The sequence below is a fragment of the Mobula birostris genome, chromosome 5 (assembly GCF_030028105.1).
Source record: "Mobula birostris isolate sMobBir1 chromosome 5, sMobBir1.hap1, whole genome shotgun sequence".
Lineage (NCBI taxonomy): Eukaryota > Metazoa > Chordata > Chondrichthyes > Myliobatiformes > Myliobatidae > Mobula > Mobula birostris.
In genome coordinates, this window is record NC_092374.1 from 168,412,478 (window position 1) to 168,432,029 (window position 19,552).

At 37.0% G+C, this 19,552-nt stretch overlaps 1 protein-coding gene across 9 annotated transcripts in view; it reads left to right on the forward strand.

Annotated features, from left to right (window-relative positions):
* Positions 1-19,552, forward strand: part of mbnl2 (muscleblind-like splicing regulator 2) — a 195,176-nt gene that overhangs the window by 159,431 nt on the left and 16,193 nt on the right. For 5 of the 9 annotated variants that reach the window (XM_072258813.1, XM_072258810.1, XM_072258812.1 and 2 more), the window contains 3 exons: positions 9,732-9,785; positions 10,418-10,568; positions 12,995-13,033. In XM_072258813.1, the coding sequence (XP_072114914.1) occupies positions 9,732-9,785; positions 10,418-10,568; positions 12,995-13,033 (244 nt within the window). Of the gene's footprint in view, positions 1-9,731; positions 9,786-10,417; positions 10,569-12,994; positions 13,034-14,049; positions 14,145-19,552 lie in introns of all 9 variants that reach the window. The other 4 variants (XM_072258814.1, XM_072258817.1, XM_072258815.1 and 1 more) reach the window with 4 other exon arrangements.

A 19,552-nucleotide genomic window follows, 5' to 3' on the forward strand; every position in this document is an offset into this window, starting at 1 on the left:
AACAACAAAGCTATTGCACCGCTCAAACATAGCATTTTCTTTAAGATGCACCACACTGTGGTGTTGTATCTGATATATTTGTTCTCGGAGAATTCTTGTCTCTGTCATTGAAGGTAACATAGCAGTTAGCATAGCGCTTTTCAACGCCAACAATGCGGATTCAATTCTGCTGCTGTATGTAAGGAGTTTATACGTTCTCCCCATGACCGCATGGGTTTCCTCCAGGTGCTCCAGTTTCTTCCCACACTCCAAAGACATACGAGTTAATAGATTAATTGGTGACAGGGGTATAATTGGGCTCATTGGGCCGGAAATGCCCGTTACCGTGCTTTATCTCTAAATTTTAAAAAAATGAAATGTTAAGGATAATGAGCACACTTTAGTGTTTTACTGCCACTGATATTTATATACGACCATTACCGAAGCAAAAAGAATATTCTAGACTGCTTCACAGGTTGACATGAACCCATGCAGATATCAGGGTCACAGAGGTTTTGAAGAGTCTTGGAAGACGAGAGCGATTAGCATAGAACATCGTGGTACAAATCCCAGAATACAATGGTTGATAACCAAAGGCACAGAAACCACTGTTAGATTCATTTAGGGATGAGCAAGAGGCCAGAGTTAGACCATGGAGGGTTTGGGAACAATGATAAGATTTTAAAAATTGATGCATTGCTGAAATGAGAACCAGAATAGGGTAGGCAGCTGGGGTGAAGTGAGGAACAGGACTTTCAACAGTTTAAGATGTAGGGAACAGAGATTTACTTCACCTGAAAATTCCCCTTTATCAGCACAATCAACAGTGATATACATATTTAAAACTTATTGCAAGGGTGAAAAATAAAATTGGATCAGAAAGGAGACTATTGGTTGAAAAGAGAATTATATTTAAGTGTGGAACCAGTTGGGTACTGTTAAATTATCAGTGATTTGCAATGTTTAAAGTCATTTACAGTATGTAGCACAAGTAACCAACTTTGAAGCAGTAATAATGATTTCAGTCAAGCTACTCCCAAATATTTTGGGTTTCGATGAGTCAGTATTATCCATAATTTTATTATATCATCATAAAGTTGGATTCTCATGCAGATTTGTAATACCAACTGTTTGGATGGTAGTTGAAATGATAAACCATTCTTGAAAGATTAATTTCTAGTCCCACTATAATTTAAGAGTGATGAAGGAAAATGTTTTTTTACACGATGCCTAAAGGTCCTCTTTTCTGCTTTGTTTCAGGTTTGAAGTTGCACTTTCTGCCCATGTCTGTTTTGCAATTTATCCAATTATTTTTGTTTTCTCTACAGCGATGGCAGCAGAGTTTATCCTCTGTCAGTCATGCAGACATTTAACATTACAAGATATGTTAGACAATAATGTGATCAGGATGTGAATAAGCAATGAATTTTGATGCAATGCTGCAAGATTCAGCTTCTTGAATGACAAAACAATTAATAGATTCTTTTGGTACTCAATCTTAAAATCTGTGTACCAGCTGGAACTGACACATATCTCCTGTGATATTGTAAAAATGGTACCATCCTCACTGTTTACCAGAATTGCAGTGGTTAGAATTCTTACAAGCTCTGGATCCACTATGTTGATGCACTTATAAACTTTAGATACAGTGCATACTGAGGAAAGTCAGTTGATGTTGAATATGAAATATAAGATTTTGATTTTTAAAAAGTCTTAGTTAAAGAGGAAGGCATTGCTGTACTTCTTACGAAGGCAGATAAGCCATATTTGTTTGAATTATGAAGCCTTATTATAATTGGCTGATTCCCTCAATCCCTAAACATTTGTTTGTCATTATTAGTCCCAAATGTTTTACTTTTTCTTAAGAAAAAGTATGTACCTCACTTTTTTTAAATGCCATGCAAGTTGTGAACTACCCGTACAATTTTCTGATTCTAACTACATTGAATGAAATTTGTTCAACAGCAAATTACTCTTAGATATTAAGGGTTTATTATGTAGAATTCTGATTACTTAATTTATGTTCCTTATAAATTTAGAATTGTGTACTGCTTCAATTTACTGATCATTGCATCTGATTTTAGGGGTTAACAGATAGTATTCAAATTTACTAAAATTTGATGACAATACCCTATAAAAGTCCTCTGGTTTTAATTATTCTATGCTTAAAATGTGAATTGGCAGAAGATTACTAGGACAATAGTTACTATAATTGTAATATTCCATTTCTATTGTCACCAAGGGTATAGGAGTGCCAATTCTGTGGAGAACTGATTGTTCTTTTGTATCTTTCACACACTGTAGCCTAAATTGATAATGTTCCACAGAAATCAAATTATGAACATACATGAAAATGCCAATGTGACCTTGCTGATTAGCAGGACTAAAATGATTCCTTTTTCCTACATAAAGACCTCAGACTTGTGCCATTCTGCTGGTTTGTTTTACCTAGCCAAAGGACTTTTCCTCTAAGTGTTCAGTCACTCACTGACTTAGGGAAAATATTATTATTTTGACTGTGCACTCAGACTGTGTACGGAGGGGTTAAAGTCTCCACACCTAAGAAAAGATGAAACGTCTTGGAGATGGTGTGCTGCAGGTTCAGAGTATTGATTCCCAGGACAAAGGGATTGATCTATTGTTTGAGAGGAGTTGAAGTCAGACTGATCTATATTCACTAGAGTTTAGGAAGAGGAAGAGATCTCAAAGACATTTAAAGATTCTGAAGAAAAATAATTCGGTTAGTGGCTACTTCTGGCTGTTGAATCATGGATAATGAGGCACAGTCTTAGGAAAACATATTTGGTTATTATGAAATGCAATGATCAGGAGTGCCTTTATTCTAAATGTTGAATTCTCAATTCCCCCCTCCCACTGTAAATACTTAATGATAGTTGCACAGAGTTAAAATATCCAACCATGAACCATGAACTTATTGAATGAAGCAGCATTCAGGAGGAGCTAAACGGCTTACTCTTTCCAATGTTCTAAATCTGCTTTGATAACTCAACCTTTAATAGTGAAAGATACAAAGACATTAGAAAGTGAAACATGTTCTTTTCTTGATGGGTATGGGGCATGTTGGTAGGTAAGCATAATTTTCATTTAATGTCTTTCAACTCTCCAATTACTGAAAAATATTTGCATCACCACTGGGCATTCCATCCTGTGAATCGTCCCTCCCCATTTACCCAAATCCAGACCCTGATGACCGATTAGAAGACTCCAGAGCGAGAGACCTTCTAAATATCCATTATGGGATTGTTGAAGGTTGAACAGTAGACCAATTTAGTCATTGACCCTTGAACCTAGACACCTACTTTAGGGTGGGGGTGGGGGTTCACGCTGCACAGAAACTAGCCTTCCCTCCTTGGACATTGTCCACACCTCTCACTGCCTGAGTAAAGCAATCGACATAATCAAAGACCCTACCCACACAGGGCATCCTCTGTTCTCTCCTCTTCATTGGGTAGAAGATACAAAAACCTGAAAGCACGTACCACCAGGCTCAAGGACAGTCTCTAGCCCACTGTTGTAAGACTGTTGAATGGTTTCCTAGTATGATAAAGAGGACTCCTGATCTCGCAGTCTAATTCGTTATGATCTTGCACCTTATTGTTTACATGCACAACACTTTCTCTGAAACTGTTCCCTTATTGTGTATTGTGTTATTGTTTTACCTTGCTCTACCTCAGTGCATCAATTATAATGAGCTGATCTGCATGAATAGTACGCAAGACTAGCTTTTCACTGTATCTCGATACCTGTGACAATAATAAACCAATTCCAATTCATTCTTGACAACCAACCTTAGAATATTGTATTTCAATATGCTCATCTCTAAGTCTTCAAGTAAATGAAGATTTTTATTTTATAATACAGACTGAAGCTATATGGGTGGAACGGAGGAATAAAAAAGGGATGACCACATGAATGGAATAATATTATAGATCTCCCAATCATCAATAGGTTTTAGTGGAGAAAAGGAGACATTTGCAAGAAAATAAGTTTGTAATAGGTGATTTTAATTTTCCACATATTGACTGGGACAGCCATACTATAAAAAGATTGGTTGGAATAGGGTTGGTCAAATGTGTTCAGGAAAGTTTCCTTAATCAATATATGGAGGTCCCAACTGGAGAGAGTGCAATATTGGATCTCCTATTAGAGAATGAGACAGGGTAGGTGACAGAAGTGTGTGTAGGAGAACACTTTGGATCTAGTGATCTTAATTCCATTAGTTTCAAGTTAATTGTGGAAAATAATAGGGCTGATCCTCAGGATGAAATTTTGGATTGGAGAATAGCCAATTTTAATTGTATCAGGATCTGGCAAGTGTGGATTGGGACTGCTTTTTTCTCTGGCAAAGGGATGCTTAGCAAGTGGGAGGCCTTCAAGAGTAAAATATTGAGAGTACAGAGTGTACATGTTCCTGTTAGAATAAAAGATAAGGCTAACAGATTTAGAGAATGGTTTTCAGGAGATATTAATACCCTGTTTAAGAAAGCGGAGGTGCATAGCAAGTATCGACAGCAAGGAACAATTGAGGCACTTTAGGAGTATAAGAAATGCAAGGGAACACTAAGAGGGAAATCAGGAGGGCTAAAAGAAGGCATGAGGTTGCTCTGGCAGACAAGATGAAGGAGAATCCCAAGGGCTACAGATATATTAAGAACAAAAGGATAGCAAGGGACAATATTGGTCCTCTTGAAGATCAGTGTAGTCATCAATGCATGGAGCCGAAAGAGATGGGGGAGACCGTAAATGGATTTTTTTTTTTTTTTTGCATCTGTACCTAATAGAGAGATACAGAGTCTATAGAACTGAGGCAAACAGTAGTGAGGTCATGGGCAGTATCCAGATTACAGAAGAGGTGGTGCTTGTTGTCTTGAAGCAAGTTATGGTGGATAGTCCCCAGGGCCTGACAAGGTGCCCCCTCAGATCTTAATGGGATGTTAGTGCAGAAAATGTGGGAACTTTGGCAGAGGTATTTAAAATGTCTTTAATCAAGAGTGAGGTGCCAGAGGACTGGAGAATATCTAATGTTTTGTTGTTCAAGAAAGGCTCTAAGAATACATTGGGAAAATATAGGCTAGTAAGCCTGAGGTCAGTACTGGGTAAATTAATGGAAAGCATTCTGAAGGACAGGATATACTGTATGAGTATTTGAAGCATCTGGAAAAATGAGTGGAGATATGGCAGATGGAATTTAATTGCAGACAAGTGTGAGGAATTGTACTTTGGGAGAGAAAACCAGGGTAGGACACATACAATGAATGGTAGAGCACTGAGGAGTGTGATAAAATGAAGGGATCTTGGAACACATATCACAAATCCTTGCAGGTCCCATCACAAGTAGACAGGATCATAAAGAGAGCCTTTGGCACATTAGCATTCTTAAATCAAAATATTGAGTACATGAGTTGGGATGTTAAATTGGAGTTGTATTAGACACTGGTGAGGCTGAATTTGGAGTGTTGTGTGCAGTTCTGGTAACCTACCTACAGGAAAGGTATCATTAAGATTGAAAGAGCTCAGAGAAAATTTACAAGCATGTTGCCAGGACTTGAGGACCTGAGTTATAAGGAAAAAGTTGAATACAATGGGACTTCTATTCTCTAAAGTTTAGGAAAGTGAGTGGAGATTTGATAGAGATATACTAAATTATGAAGGGTATAGATAGGTTAAATGCATGCAGGCTTTTTCCCCTGAGGTTGAGAGAGACTAGGATTAGAGGTCATAGGTTAAAGGTAAAAGGTGAAATATTTACGGTGAAGCTGGAGGGAATTCTTCACTCGGAGGATGATGTGAGTGTGGAATGAGCTGCCAGCAGAAGTGGCTGTGGGTCTGATTGCAGGATCTAAGAGAAGTTCGGATTAATACACAATAGGAGGGCTATGGTCCAGGCGCAGGTCAATGCGGCTATGGAATATAACAGTTTGGCACAGATGAGTCGAAAGGTCAGTTTCTTTGCTGTGGTGCTGTATGAGTCTATCTCAAATACGGGAGTTGTGCTAGAGTGTATTGCACCTTACAGTTGAAAGGTAGGAGGGAACAGGGAGAGTAATCTATTTGGTCAATTGTTCATAAGTTTCCAGAGATCGTAATATAAAATTAATATGCAATTAATGCAGTATGTTGATAAAAGACACAACCTCAAGTAAAAGGTGAGTTATGTACCACGAACCTAATAATGTTCTTTTAGGGGATTAAATATACTTATAAAGAAAATGCAATGTGTGACCGCAGGACTTTTTAAAAGCTATTTGGTAAAGTGCCTCAGGAAGCTCAATTTGAAAGGACTTGTTTTGAGAATGTTTTTCTGTAGTGAGTAATCCTTTCCTCTTCATTTAGAAAGAAGTTTAGCACTTGTCTAGCTATGCTGTATTTGCAATCTTTGAATCTCAAAAGATCACTCATTAAGGGTAACCTTCAGTTTAGGTTCAGGTTGAGAGCTGGTAATGATAGACCAGCCCCCAGTTGTATATCTTGTCAGTTTCCTACTGTCAAAGAAGCATGCGATTCTGCTTGAGGCATATGATGTATTCCATTAGATAGAGAAACAGAATTAGCCAATTCAACCCATTGAGTCTTCTCTGTCATTCTATTGCGGCTGGAATTCTGCTGCTTTCTCCCTTTGACACCTTTACTAATCAAGAACCAATCAATTTCCACTTTAAATACCCATTGACCTGGCCTCCACAGCCGTCTGTAGCAATGAATTCCACGGATTTATCACCCTCTGGCTAAAGAAAATACTCTTCATCTCTGTTCTAAAGAGATGTCCTTGTATTCTGAGGATGTGCCCTCTGGTCTTGCATTCCTCCACTATAGGAAACGTCCTCTCAACGTCCACTCTATCTAGGTTTCACTGAGATTTCCCACCCTTGTCTCATTCTTCATCATTCCAAACTGAAATGGTTTAGGTGTCCCATCCTGATCTAGAATATGATGGTCAATGATCAATTTTTTTGAAGACAAATGGATGCCCAATTGTCCAGCATTAATTTGACTTTCAGAAATCCTGTTTTTGTCAAACTGCGCTACAAGTGAAACCTAAATGTGTAATCCCACAAATTACAAAAGAGGAATAAACTATCCAATGTTTCAAAGGCAGTGGAATGTTTTGAGCATTAGTATTGGAAGGGCTTATTGCTTTGTTGAGCATCTACTTCTCCTCCCAATTCGGGACACAAGCTCATCACTACAGAAACTGCCAACCTAGTTCTCCTCACTGCTGTTTTATGTGAGCGGAGAGGCTAGAATTATGAAGTTTCGATAGGACAGATGCAGAGAAAACTTCTCAGCTTGTGGAGAGATCCTGAACAAGAGGTCATAAGTATAAGGTAGCTACTCCTAAATCCAACAAAGAACATAGGTAGATGTTTATTCAGTGGTGTTATAGGAAACAATTGAGGTGAAGTAAAAATATAACTAAAGATAGACAAGTAAAGAAGAAAGGAAGTATATATTTGGGAAAGTGGGATGGGAAGAGGCTTGAATGGTGGATAAGCAGCAGCATGGACTAATTGTGCTGAATGCTTATTCCTGTGCTATGTTGCTCTATGTTGTCTGGCTCCCTATATGTATCGGTTAAGTTTTCCAACTGAGTAGATGCAGTCTCCATTTCCCATTTATTTTGTACGTCAAATGTCTAATATTGCAGTGCTTCCACTGACACTCTGGACTTTTGCTCTTGCCCATGAACCTTGCAGACCAAAGGTGCTGCCTCACACTAAAAACTTTCTAAAATGCTTCTGTTGAATTTGCTCGCCTGCTGAGCAAAAGATTAACACTGCCCATATGGTGGAGGCGCCTGACCAATATTTGTAGAAGTATGTTATAGAGCCAAACAACACAGAGTCAGGCCCTTTGGCCCATCATACCTGTGCTGACCCTAATCCCATTTACCAGCACTTATGGTTGAGGATTCAGTTCATTGTGCAACAAAATGAGGGTTGAACTCCAAGCGTCTCTTTGCGTTACTGTACATCTTGTGAAATCTCTTTTGAGAAAATTAAATTAAGTCCATTGTCCAAACAACGCAACAGCTTCTTATGTCCAGTTCATGTCTGGCTCGTCTGAACTCATTTGCAATGTTAGTGACTTTGCTCAGTGTGAAAAGCCTTATTGTTTTGTTCCCCAAGTGTAGAGTAAGATTGTGGCCTTAAATTTTGTAAAGTGAGAACTACTTGCCACTTTTTCCAAAGGCAGAGTGTTATTTGTTGTGTGCACAGCAAAGATTTTGGCAGAACAGATGTCCATCTGTCTTGGAAAATGTTTAAACATCAGAAATAATTGAGGATAACTTATTGACTGGCCTTCTGCTACAGTTCACTTGGTCACACACTAGTCAACGCTCTCTTTTTTCCCATCCAACTACTTGGATTAATATGGAAATAGCTTTCTCTGTAAGTAATTGCCACAACAAATTGGTGCTGTGATCACATCATATGATGAGCATTTTGACAGTGAAGCTCAACCCTTGAATTGTTGAGTATGATTGGACCCTTGTGCAATCATAACAGCACAGTGAAATCCATTTGGGTTACTCAGTGTATACCCAGCTGTCACCCCCATCCCCCATTTTCATTCCTTTCCTTATTTTCCCTCTTAACATCCAATTTCCTTCAAATATACTGATTGATTCTATTTCCACCCTCCTTGGTATTTAGAACATCCTTGGCATATTCCAGGTCACAGCTACTCTGAATAACTTTTCCTTTGTAACTCGTTAACAATTTTATATCTCTTATCCCTATTCTTGAGCCATCCAGTGATGAATCAGCTTCTCTGTCTCCCACTTCTAACCTGAGCATGATTGTGTACCCTTTCTACCACAAATATGCATTTTCTGAGAAATCTAACTCAAATGTTATGCTATCCCTGCTTTTACCCATCCACCACACTTTCCCCTTCTGTTGGTATCTGGACAAACTGTTTCTTGACAGTCGGTCACCATGCTCACAATCTTCTCTACTTCAGAAACCATTGTACCCTCTTGGAAATTTTACTAAATTACACATAAATCTGGACATTTGTTATTACGAATCTGGCCATGTTGAATCAGGTGGTACATTGTATCTCAGTGATCTTTCTGATGGGTATGTCCAAGAGGTTAATCATATAATCAGGGTTTAAAGGAAAATGAAAATGTATTGTCCTTTTAAATAAAACGCTAATAAAAGTGGTTAGATTCCAAAAATTCTTTATTGGGATGGTAATTTTTGAGGAGGGGAAATGGTCTTTTGATGATTAACTGTCTCTTAAAGATTAAGATTCTCTTAAAGATTTTAAGATTAATCTTAAAGATGCAGTTAAATGAGCAATGCAGAATCTAGCCATCTGTGTGTTGTTTGGTATTTTGTTAGAGCCTGAACGATGCAATAACTAAATTATAAACATGATTATTGCACACCTTTTGCACATGTTGATATTAGTAATAGTTAAAAGATATTTGTGTTTTGCTCCCTTTATGCTTTTAACAAAGGTACAGTAAATGCTTATTTTGCTGTACAGTACTAATTCAGTATTTGTAACTGCAACCTTTGACAACTCATTTTATGCATGCTATGTGTTATGTATGTTGTATACTGCATTCAGGGTTTTGTTTTTTGTTTTTTTTTCTCCTCACCTACCTGCAATGTACTGCTGCTGCCATGATGCACTTCTGCTTGCTGTTTACCTGTATGTTAATACGCTTGAATCCCATTGGTCCATTGCCATCATATGCTCGCTGCCTGCTATTTAAGACTCAGTCGGCTGCCAAATCTGTGAAACGACCCCTCGAGGCAACCTTTGACCTGGTACTTTGACCTTTCACCTTCTTGCTTTGCATGCACTGTAGCCATAGTAAACTAGTATGATAACGTAGATTTTATTTTAATTTTATTATAAAGTGCTTCTAGATGTTGGAAGGATATACAGTATTGTTCATACTAACTTAGTGTACTGATCATTAGCAGGAATGTGCTAAATGTAAGGTTATATTTTTGAACATCAGATCTTTGCTCTTTGCATTTCAAGGGTAGCAGCAAATAGCCTTTGCTATTATGTATTGTAACTTAAATTAATATTTAATTTGTGTATTGATGCTATTTAATGTGAGGGTCATGTATCAGTCTTTTTGAAATTGCTTGTTAATTCATTTCCAAATTTCAATATTTTCATCAAATGTATGTTTTAGGTTGAGGGTAACTTAGGCTTTAAAATAATGTAGTTTATTATTATGTAGCACTTTCAAATATCACAGTATAAAATATGCTGCACCATTTTGCTTTTATTAAAAGCTGTGCTGTGCCCTTACAGAAAGCTTGTGTACAGACAGAAGTGTTTTCAGCTGCTTTGATTGATACTTTCAGTGCATGAAAGAAATTTGCATACTGTCTTCTCTATTTTCTTTTTATTATACATATCTTACTAAATCCCTCATTCACAGGCCTTCCCACCTGGTGTTCTTCACCATTTACCAAAGAGACCAGCCCTTGAAAAAAGCAATGGCACCAGCACAATCTTTAATCCTAGTGTTTTGCACTATCAACAGGCTCTAGCCAATGCACATATGCAGCAGCCAACATTTTTTCCAACAGGTACGTCCTTTTCCCCCTTAATGCAAGTATTATAAAGCTGCACTGTTAAATTTGATCAATAAGGTGATGAAACTATTAAAGCAGGAATTAAATGTTCAGAAATATATTAACACTTTTAAATCTGTGCTTGGCACTCACAATAACATGCTAATGAAGTAAAATGACTTTAAAGTGCTGTGTTTTAGTTATTCTGGTAAGACAAGACACAACAAATAACCTTTGATGTTGTGCAGTGAAACCTCTTTGCATTTTTGCTTTGAACCTGGTTCAAGTTAAAAGAGTCATTCATTTGTTTGGGATTACCTAAATGACTTGAAGACTGGTTGTGCTTCTAGACAGATTGTATTTAAGGATCGATCAAAAGATTTTTTTAATCAAGCTTCAAAGTATTTCTTATGAATTATTATTTTATGAAGAGAGGCTTAATCTGATGCTATTTAAAAATGTGTAACTTAATGGTTGCAATGGATGTGAAGTTCCTATATATAGAATACTGAACTATTGGCACATAACAAAATAACTATTTGGCAATATATATTTAAAAGTGCATGTCTTGGCATCTTTAAGGTTGCACTATTAATTTCTCTGCATGTTAATGTACTGTTTTTTTAAGCACGTCCCTTACAATAACACTGCCATCAGTGGCGAAACGTGCTATTTATCCAGCTGTTAAGTACCAATGAGATATGGTATTCTTTTAAAATAAACAATTGTAAAGATAAAGCCAGGTTTTGATTTAAAATGATACATAAAAATAGAGAGATTGAGGTTGTGGGAGTTTTATTTTATCCTGGTTATCTTTACGAAAGTTTTGACACAGAAGGCCTGTATCCTATTCTACCGATGAAAATGTTGTCCAATTAATCCCCAACATCCATGCTCTTTGCCCTTATCTTTCCTTGAATAATTAGTCACTAGCACTATTAAGTTGACATTAGTTGACAGTGATTACTTCCTATTGAAGAAGCAGAAGTCGGGAAAATAAATTGAAATGCTTCTCATTATTTATGCTCTCTTTAAGGAAATCCTCAACACAGGGTATTTGAATTGCTACTCAAACACAATAACTAACAACATGGAAGTTTTACACTGATGATAAGTTGTAAAGATCACTCACATAATATAATGAGCACCGAGTACTCAACCACAATAATAACAAAAATAGATTATGTGGAGTTATTGGCTATTACAATTTGTCTTTAAAGTGCTTGGCTGATCTATTTTCTCTATTTAAGAATATTGATGCATTTGGTCATTTGTTCCCTTATAGTTGGATGAGTAAAGTGCTTCACTATCTCATCTCCGGAATCAACCCAGTGAACCTCCTCTGTACTGCCTCCAAAGCTAGTATATCGTTCCTCAAATAAGACCATAAGACATAGGAGCAGAATTTAGGCCACTTGGCCTGTCAAGTCTATCATGGCTGATACTATCCCCTTCAATCACGCCCCTCCCACCCCCCCACAGAACTGCAAACAGTACTCTAGGTGTGGCCTCACTGGCAACCTGTAACATAACCTCCTCCTCTTAAATTCAGTCCCTCTAACGTTGAAGACCAATATTCCATTGATAACCTTATGCATCTGCAATCAACCTTTTGCAGTTCATGCACAAGCACTCTCTGCACAACAGCAAGCACCACTGAAATAAAAATCTGTTCTTCTATTTTTCCTTTCAAAATGTATTATCTCACATTTACCAGAGTTGTACTCCATTTGCCAGACCCTTGCCTACTCACTTAACCTATCTATATATCTCTCTGATTATATTAAAATTATTATTATTGAAAATTATTTAAAAATTATCAGAAAAATAATTAAAATCACCCATGAAACTCCCCATAAAAAAGCATTATCCAAATTTCAATGTAATTATATTTCTATATTACCTAAATACTGAAGCCCAGTGCTTTTTACAACATAAAATTAGCCCCTTTACTATTTAAAAACTTGTTATTATTTTGCTGCCCTACCCCAAACTATACTTGACTGTTGTGCAGCCAATCATGGTTAGAATGAAATTACCCACCTAACATTTGTAAGCTGTTTTTGGATATTCCTTCATCTTTGAAGTTCTCATTTTCAGTTGATTGTGTTCTCAAAGGCAACTAAAATTCACAACTCATCCTGTTTCACATCTACCTTTGTTACACATTTATCCACAAGTGCTGCATTCTATTTTAAATAAGAAAATTCAAAAGGACTTGTTTTTTTTAAGTTAGCAAAGAGCTCAACTTTGGTGTAACATAGTTAGTGAAAGGAGGGACATTTAGGAATTTCACCTGTTAAAACTAACTGAGTTTACAGTAAGTTATTTAATATTTGTTCTTCAAAATCCTGCCTTTGAGATCTAACACTAACCATGCATTTGTTAATACTTTTGTTTTCCAAATTCATCTTTTTAAATGTTCTACTGCATGATGCCAGGGTCGGTGTTTTGCATGACTCCTCCAGCTACAACTGTTGGTAGGTTTTGTCTTTTCCTAACCTTAATATAATCAATTTTAATGAGAAACTTTTTTTATTGTCAATTTCTTTTTTAAATCATCTTAAATTATTTACTATGCATTATGTCATCAAATCCTTTTACATATTATTAAATTGGTTCACATAGAATCTTTATATCTTTTTTTACCCTTTTTAACAAATTTTAAATTCACTTGTGCAATTTGATGAATTGCTATTATTTTAAGTAACTGTATGGATGTAACAGATTACTGCATGCATCTCTGTGTTGTTTGAATAGTTATTAAATCATTTGGATGTTTTGGAGAAAAAAACTAGCTTTTAAGGAAACAAAATTGCTGTTCCTGACACTTACCCCAAGTGGTGTCTACAGTCCACTCAAAACTCTTTCTCTAAACCCATGAAAAGATAGTTGAAAATTTAAAAATATACTGTAAAATTAATGTGAAATCTCATTCTCCACATTAAATCTTTTGTATAAATACCTGTTTAAGAAACTTGTTTTAGCCTGATAACACTGAATCTATTTTAAATATATTAGAGAATCTTAATATATTATGTATCAGAGTCTTCCAGAGAATTGTGGGCAGGTGCATTCTGAAAAATTTTTCTTTACTAATACTCCATTTAGAAAAATATTTGAGTAATGCTTTGTTAAAACGTTTTAATCCAGAACCATAAGTGGGTGGGAGAAATACTGAATAATATATGTGATCATTTATTCCCATGTTTTACCTTCCTATTGTGTGTTCTCTGGGAAACCCTGATTATGTTGGCATTGGTCCTTTTAATTGTGATTGTAATAAGCTTTTTTCCTTTCTCTTTTTTTTTAATTTTCTCCCATGCTTCCTTGCTTTGCATTATGATTGCATGTCACCTGCTGGTGTAACTTCCTCCTCCCTCCACGATGGCTTTCTGCTATGTGATACCTGCCATGCCCAAAAATACAACACATGTCATGGTTGCCATGTGCCGCACCCTTCTGTTCATTGCTTCCATGGCTCCCCTCCTGAAAGTACCCTTGATGCACAGTGCCACGCCCGCCACTGTCTCTGCAGCAACAACACCTGCCACAAGCGTTCCCTTCGCCGCCGCAGCTACAGCCAATCAGGTTTGCTCCTTTTACAGCTTTCTTTCATAAACCCTCCACCCCGCGACTCTAAACCAGTGCTCACAAAAAAAGTCTTCAAAACTTTGCCTAATGTACAACTTAATTGTCAACTCAAAATTGGCGAATGCAGAGGACACTTGTTTAGAGTTGTCATTTATCCCAGACAGTTATATGTTTTTTGTGTGTTCTGTGCTGCATTATTTTTCATTAATTTCAACCTTGCTGTACTAATATTTTTGTTTGAAGTTCATTAAATCTTAGTTGCACTGTTGTTGCATCATACAGCAAAACATAATTTATTATGTTTTTAAGTTTTTTTGGTTTGAACACTAAAATGAAAATATTTCAGTACTTCTCATTAAGTTTCTTTGTTGAGTGCAGTAAATATATTGGAGAAAATTTGTTTTATCTGTGTTTTGAATGCTTGCTGTTGCTTTTCATTATAGTTTTGCAACAAGTTGAGTTAGTAGCATTTAAGATGGATGTAAAAATGCAGGATTTCCTAAGATCTCTTTTCTAAATATGGGCAAATAATTAATTATATGGGCAAATCAGGTGTAGTATTGATCTGCTCAGCAAGTAGACAGTTTGGAAATTATAATGCTGCCTTCCTTTGAGTTAGGTCAAAAGTTCTTATATTAGTAAGTATGTCAAAGGTTATGGGAAGAAGGCAGGAGAATAGGGTTGAGACAGAAAATAAATCAGCCATAATGGAATGGCAGCGCAGATTCGATGGGCTGAATAGCCTAATTCTGCTTCTGTGCCTTGTGCTCTTACAGAGCTTTCTCAAATCTGCACAAGTGCCATATGTGATCCTTCCTTTAAGAGGTAGATTGGAACAATGACCTAAATTCTTCCCCGCAGTCAATTATACTTTCTCTGGTGGGGAAGAGGACAGTTATGATTGATGGTCAATGAATGTTAGTGGTCAAGGCAACACAGTTGCCATCAGGTCTTTCTGTTACCTCAACAACCAGTTTTATCATTTTGCTGCAGCCTAACATATTGTGTTACATGGATAAATTTATTGAAACAAAATTAAGACACCAATTCTGAATAAGAATGGTGTTGTTAAAGCTTTAAATCAATAAAAATCGGTGCTCCAGTTGCGCATTATGAAAGTTGCTCAGCCCTTCTGAGGCTTCAGCTTTAGGGAAAATTCCTTACTCAGGTTTAGAATAGCTTTGGCTTTATTCCCCCAAGCATTTTAAATCGGACGTGGGAATAAAAATCAACCTTTGAAGCCCATTTATTCCACTAATAATCTGCTATGTTATGATTAATAATTTAAGTACTTCAAATTTAGTTCAGTATAAATAAATGTGAAAATATGGCCAAGCAGTATTTTGAAAAGTAAGTGTTGAATTCTACTAAGCCTTTTGATCAGCCACACCAATATACAAATCTTGTAGTAATTTACTTACTTGTGGCCATCATCCCACGAGGGCATAGGCCACCAATAGCAGCTCACCAGAGTTCTCTGTCCTGGGCCAGTTTTTCAAGTTGTCCCCAGGTATAGTCCATCTTAAATTCCTTCCTCTCCCAGGGATGAGGTCTTTGGAGCTTCTGTTGGCATTTCTGTAGCTCTGGGATTCTACAGAATGGGGTTGCTAGCCTCATACCCAGCCCTGGTCCTTTCACAGTTCATGGCAGAGTTTTGTAGTAATTTGAACTACACTAAAAAGGTCTGGATATTGCCAACTATTAGATTGAACCATTAACGTCCATTTATGGCAGAGAACCGAATTTAATTGAAGCCTACCTGAATGTAGAGTATTGACTTCAAAATAATATTTCAACAGTTTAAAATGAAAAACTAGTATCTTATGCTCTTAAGGTTGATTCTTTACAGAAATTGGTGAAAGGGGAGGAAATCATGAACATGGAATTTTGTAACTTCCTAGTTTTTATGAAACAACTGCAAAAAATGGTAATTCTGTTGCTGAGAAAGCAGAAATGGTACATGGTATCAAGAAATCGAGTATTTTCTGTAGATATTTCATTTTGTTACAAAGTGTACCTCATCATCAAAGGTTGCCTGCAAGCAAAGCTGCTGTAGCAACCTTCAGCACACTGTAGATATTCAAAGGTGAAGTGCTTAGGCTACCAAGCTGATTTAATCCACAAATCTAGCCCTCAGCTCAACTTGCAACAAGAAATGCCCTTTCTGTCCTCATTGCTAAATCCCAGAGCAGACTCCACCACCCCACCCCACCCCCCACCGCCACCTTTGGCGAAAATATTGTTTCCTCTGTTGCAATGTGGCAAATTTAGATTATTACTGGGTCTGTGAGCAGAAATACACTGGCGTGCATTAGTGTAAATAGCATCGTGTGCTGGCAACAGTCCTTACTCATTCATGAAGGGATGACCCACGGACCAATATGCAAAGTCAAAGTCAAGTTTATTTTCATTTGCACAAGTGCAATGAAAAATTTACTTGCTACAGCATCACAAGTACATGCAACTGTTGTTACCTTGTGCAGTTGACATGTGCAACTACTGTCAGATTTATATGCCTATAATCTTTAATCACGCACCTTGGAAGTTAGATTTCAGGCTATCTTCTTGTATCATACCAGGCTTTGGATTTTTTTTAATGCTATTTGTTTCCTATGCTTTATTACTATTTTGCAGGAACAAAGTTCATGGTGCAGAGCACCAGGAACAAAAAAGTTGTGATTAGCTGACATATAGAAATTGTGCTTCAAAAGTCTGGAGACTAGGAAAGGAGAAACACTGTGGAAGATGAGTTCAGTGGATTTATCATCTTATGAAATAGTTGAGGTAATGCTCTGCTGTGAATCGTGACTTAAGTACAAAGAGACTTAAGTACAAAGATTCATAAGCCTTATAAAGAGGAGTGAATTGGATAAGGTCCAGCTTATCCAGAAGTTTTGTTGAGTTGTGGGAAAGTTATGGATGAAGTACATTAAGAAAATTAGATTAAAGCAGAAAACATGTTTCTCAGAAGTCACCCATGTTGAAGGTTATTTGATGTAGGGATAGGAGGCTTAATTCCATTTGAAATGGGAGATGTTGAAAGGATGACAAAAGATGTTGATAGGCTGTGAAAGGTCTTTATATCCAATCTTCAAAGAACGAACTATTGGTTCCATTTGAGAATTAAAGAAATGGCATCCTACTTTACTTTTATTTGTGTTGAGTTTTATTTTACCCTGTCTATCTGTGCCACTTCAGCACTAAGTTTACTCTTGGTCTAAGTAAGTGAATGTAGAATTTTAATGGAGGTTACAAACAAAATGGTGCGTGATAGTCATCCCACTGGGAGGCTGTTAGATTTTTCCTTTCATTCTTGCCGTGCAATTACTTTAGCCAGTCATTCCAAATTTCTTACTGATCCTGAGGTTGGTCCTTGAATTCCTGATTCATTGAACTATATTTCATCTGAAATTTTGTCAAAATGTTTATTAAATTTCAGTGAAGGATTGTTAAGCATTAAAAGAGAAACTAAAATGCAAAATCTTTGAGACCATTGCCTGATTTGGCGAAGACTTATCATTGAATATACCTTTTAAACAGTACCCACGTAGAGTTTTTGGAGCTAATGCCTCCTTTAGTGTACTTAGTGCCAGGTAGCTTAGGATAATTGATACCTCATTATTGACATTCAGATTCTTCATTTTTTATTTAACTTAAGGAGGTCTCATACTAAAGGTTTTGTAACAGTAGAATATATAATTGCAGCAAAATATCATTCTTCATAGTAGTGGGCTGCATTTTCTCTTCTGCAATGATTCATGGAGAAGATATTCTGAATGAAACTCTGAAAATTCTTGTCTTACTATCATTATACGGTTACTTTTTCATGTTTAATATGGAGAATTAAGCAAAGGTGTGTTTAAAAAAAAAATTATCTTTGTTTCCAGTAGTTAGTTGCTGCTTACCACATGAAGATAGATCATTTCCAGTTCCACACAGGTCCCAACCACACTGTTTTGTTGAGACCTCACAATGTGACCTCTTCCAATTTTCCTTTCATCCTTGTTTGCTTCTCCAATTTCCTTCCCTTATAAAACTCAATGTTTTGGCCATTGACTTGACACTGGCTTCTGGAGAGTAATCCTGTAACTCTCATTACTCTCCCAATTATACCAACATGGCATTAAAATAGATTTTAAAAATATTGTCATCGTATTGATGCTTTTAGGGAAGTCCTACAATTTGGCATAAATAGTAACTGTGTATTGTGAAAGCAATAAATGCACTTGTTTCTTTTAACATTATTCCCTCTAACAACTGTTTCAGGATCTCATTTTGGTGGGGAGGGTTAGAGGCTGTGCGCAGTGAGGTAGGAGAAGGAGTTCCAGTCCAATGAAGTAATCCTTTTTCAGAATACAGACCATGTTTAGGCTACGTAATCTGAAAGGAAATGTGGTAGTGTTCCTCATAAGCTATTGCTTATCATGGATGACTGGTTACCAATAACAACTATTTTTCTTGGAATCTCAACGTAGTTTTCAGTGAACTTAGATAATAAACTGAAATATACTTTTATCTCAGTTATCCAAAATTATGTAAAAGGATGTTTTTCAATAAAGTAGTTGCCACTTACAGAACAAGCAGTTCCAACTTGAGAGGGTCCTTGTATTTCCATATTTTATTTACTGTGACGTGATGCTCTTTATTGTTTTATTTAGAGATACAACACAGTACAGGCCCTTCCGGCCCAGTGAACCCTCGTTGCCCAGTTACACCCATGTGAATAATTAACCTACTAACCTGTATGTCTTCAGAATGTGGGAGGAAACCGGAGCATGCCGCAGGAAGCCCACAGACAGCGGCGGGAACTGAGCCTGGGTTGCTGGTGCTGTAAAACGATGAGCTAACCCCTATGCTACCATGTCGTCCTTTATGCTTTCTACAACAAAGTGCTTCCATGGGGTAGTTAATAAACAATTCTCTTATTGCTGGATTTTTTTTTGAAAACTGTGCTAAAACATACTGCCCTCATAATAATACCCTGTAATAGAAATAGAATGCTAGTTTAACACAAGTAACAGGAAAAGGGGAGGAAAAAAATATTTTAATCAAATGGGGAGACACAAGAGAATGCAGATGCTGGAATCTGCAGACAAAGAGCAGTTTGCTGAAGGAACTCAGCATGTCAGGCAGCAGTCGTGAAGACAAATGGACAGTCCACATTTTGGTTTAAGACCGTGCAGCTGACTTCCTCCACCAGTTCATTATTTTGCATTTTAACGAAGCCATTGGCAACCTGGAACTGTAGTGGTCTAGTTAGACATAGTGCCATATATTCAAAATGCTGGAAGAACTCAGCAAGTCAGGCAGCACCCTTGGAGGGAAATAAACAGTTGATGTTTCAGGCCAAGGCATGAGTCCGGGTGAAGGGTTTCAGTGTGAAATGTCATGTGCTTATTGCCCTC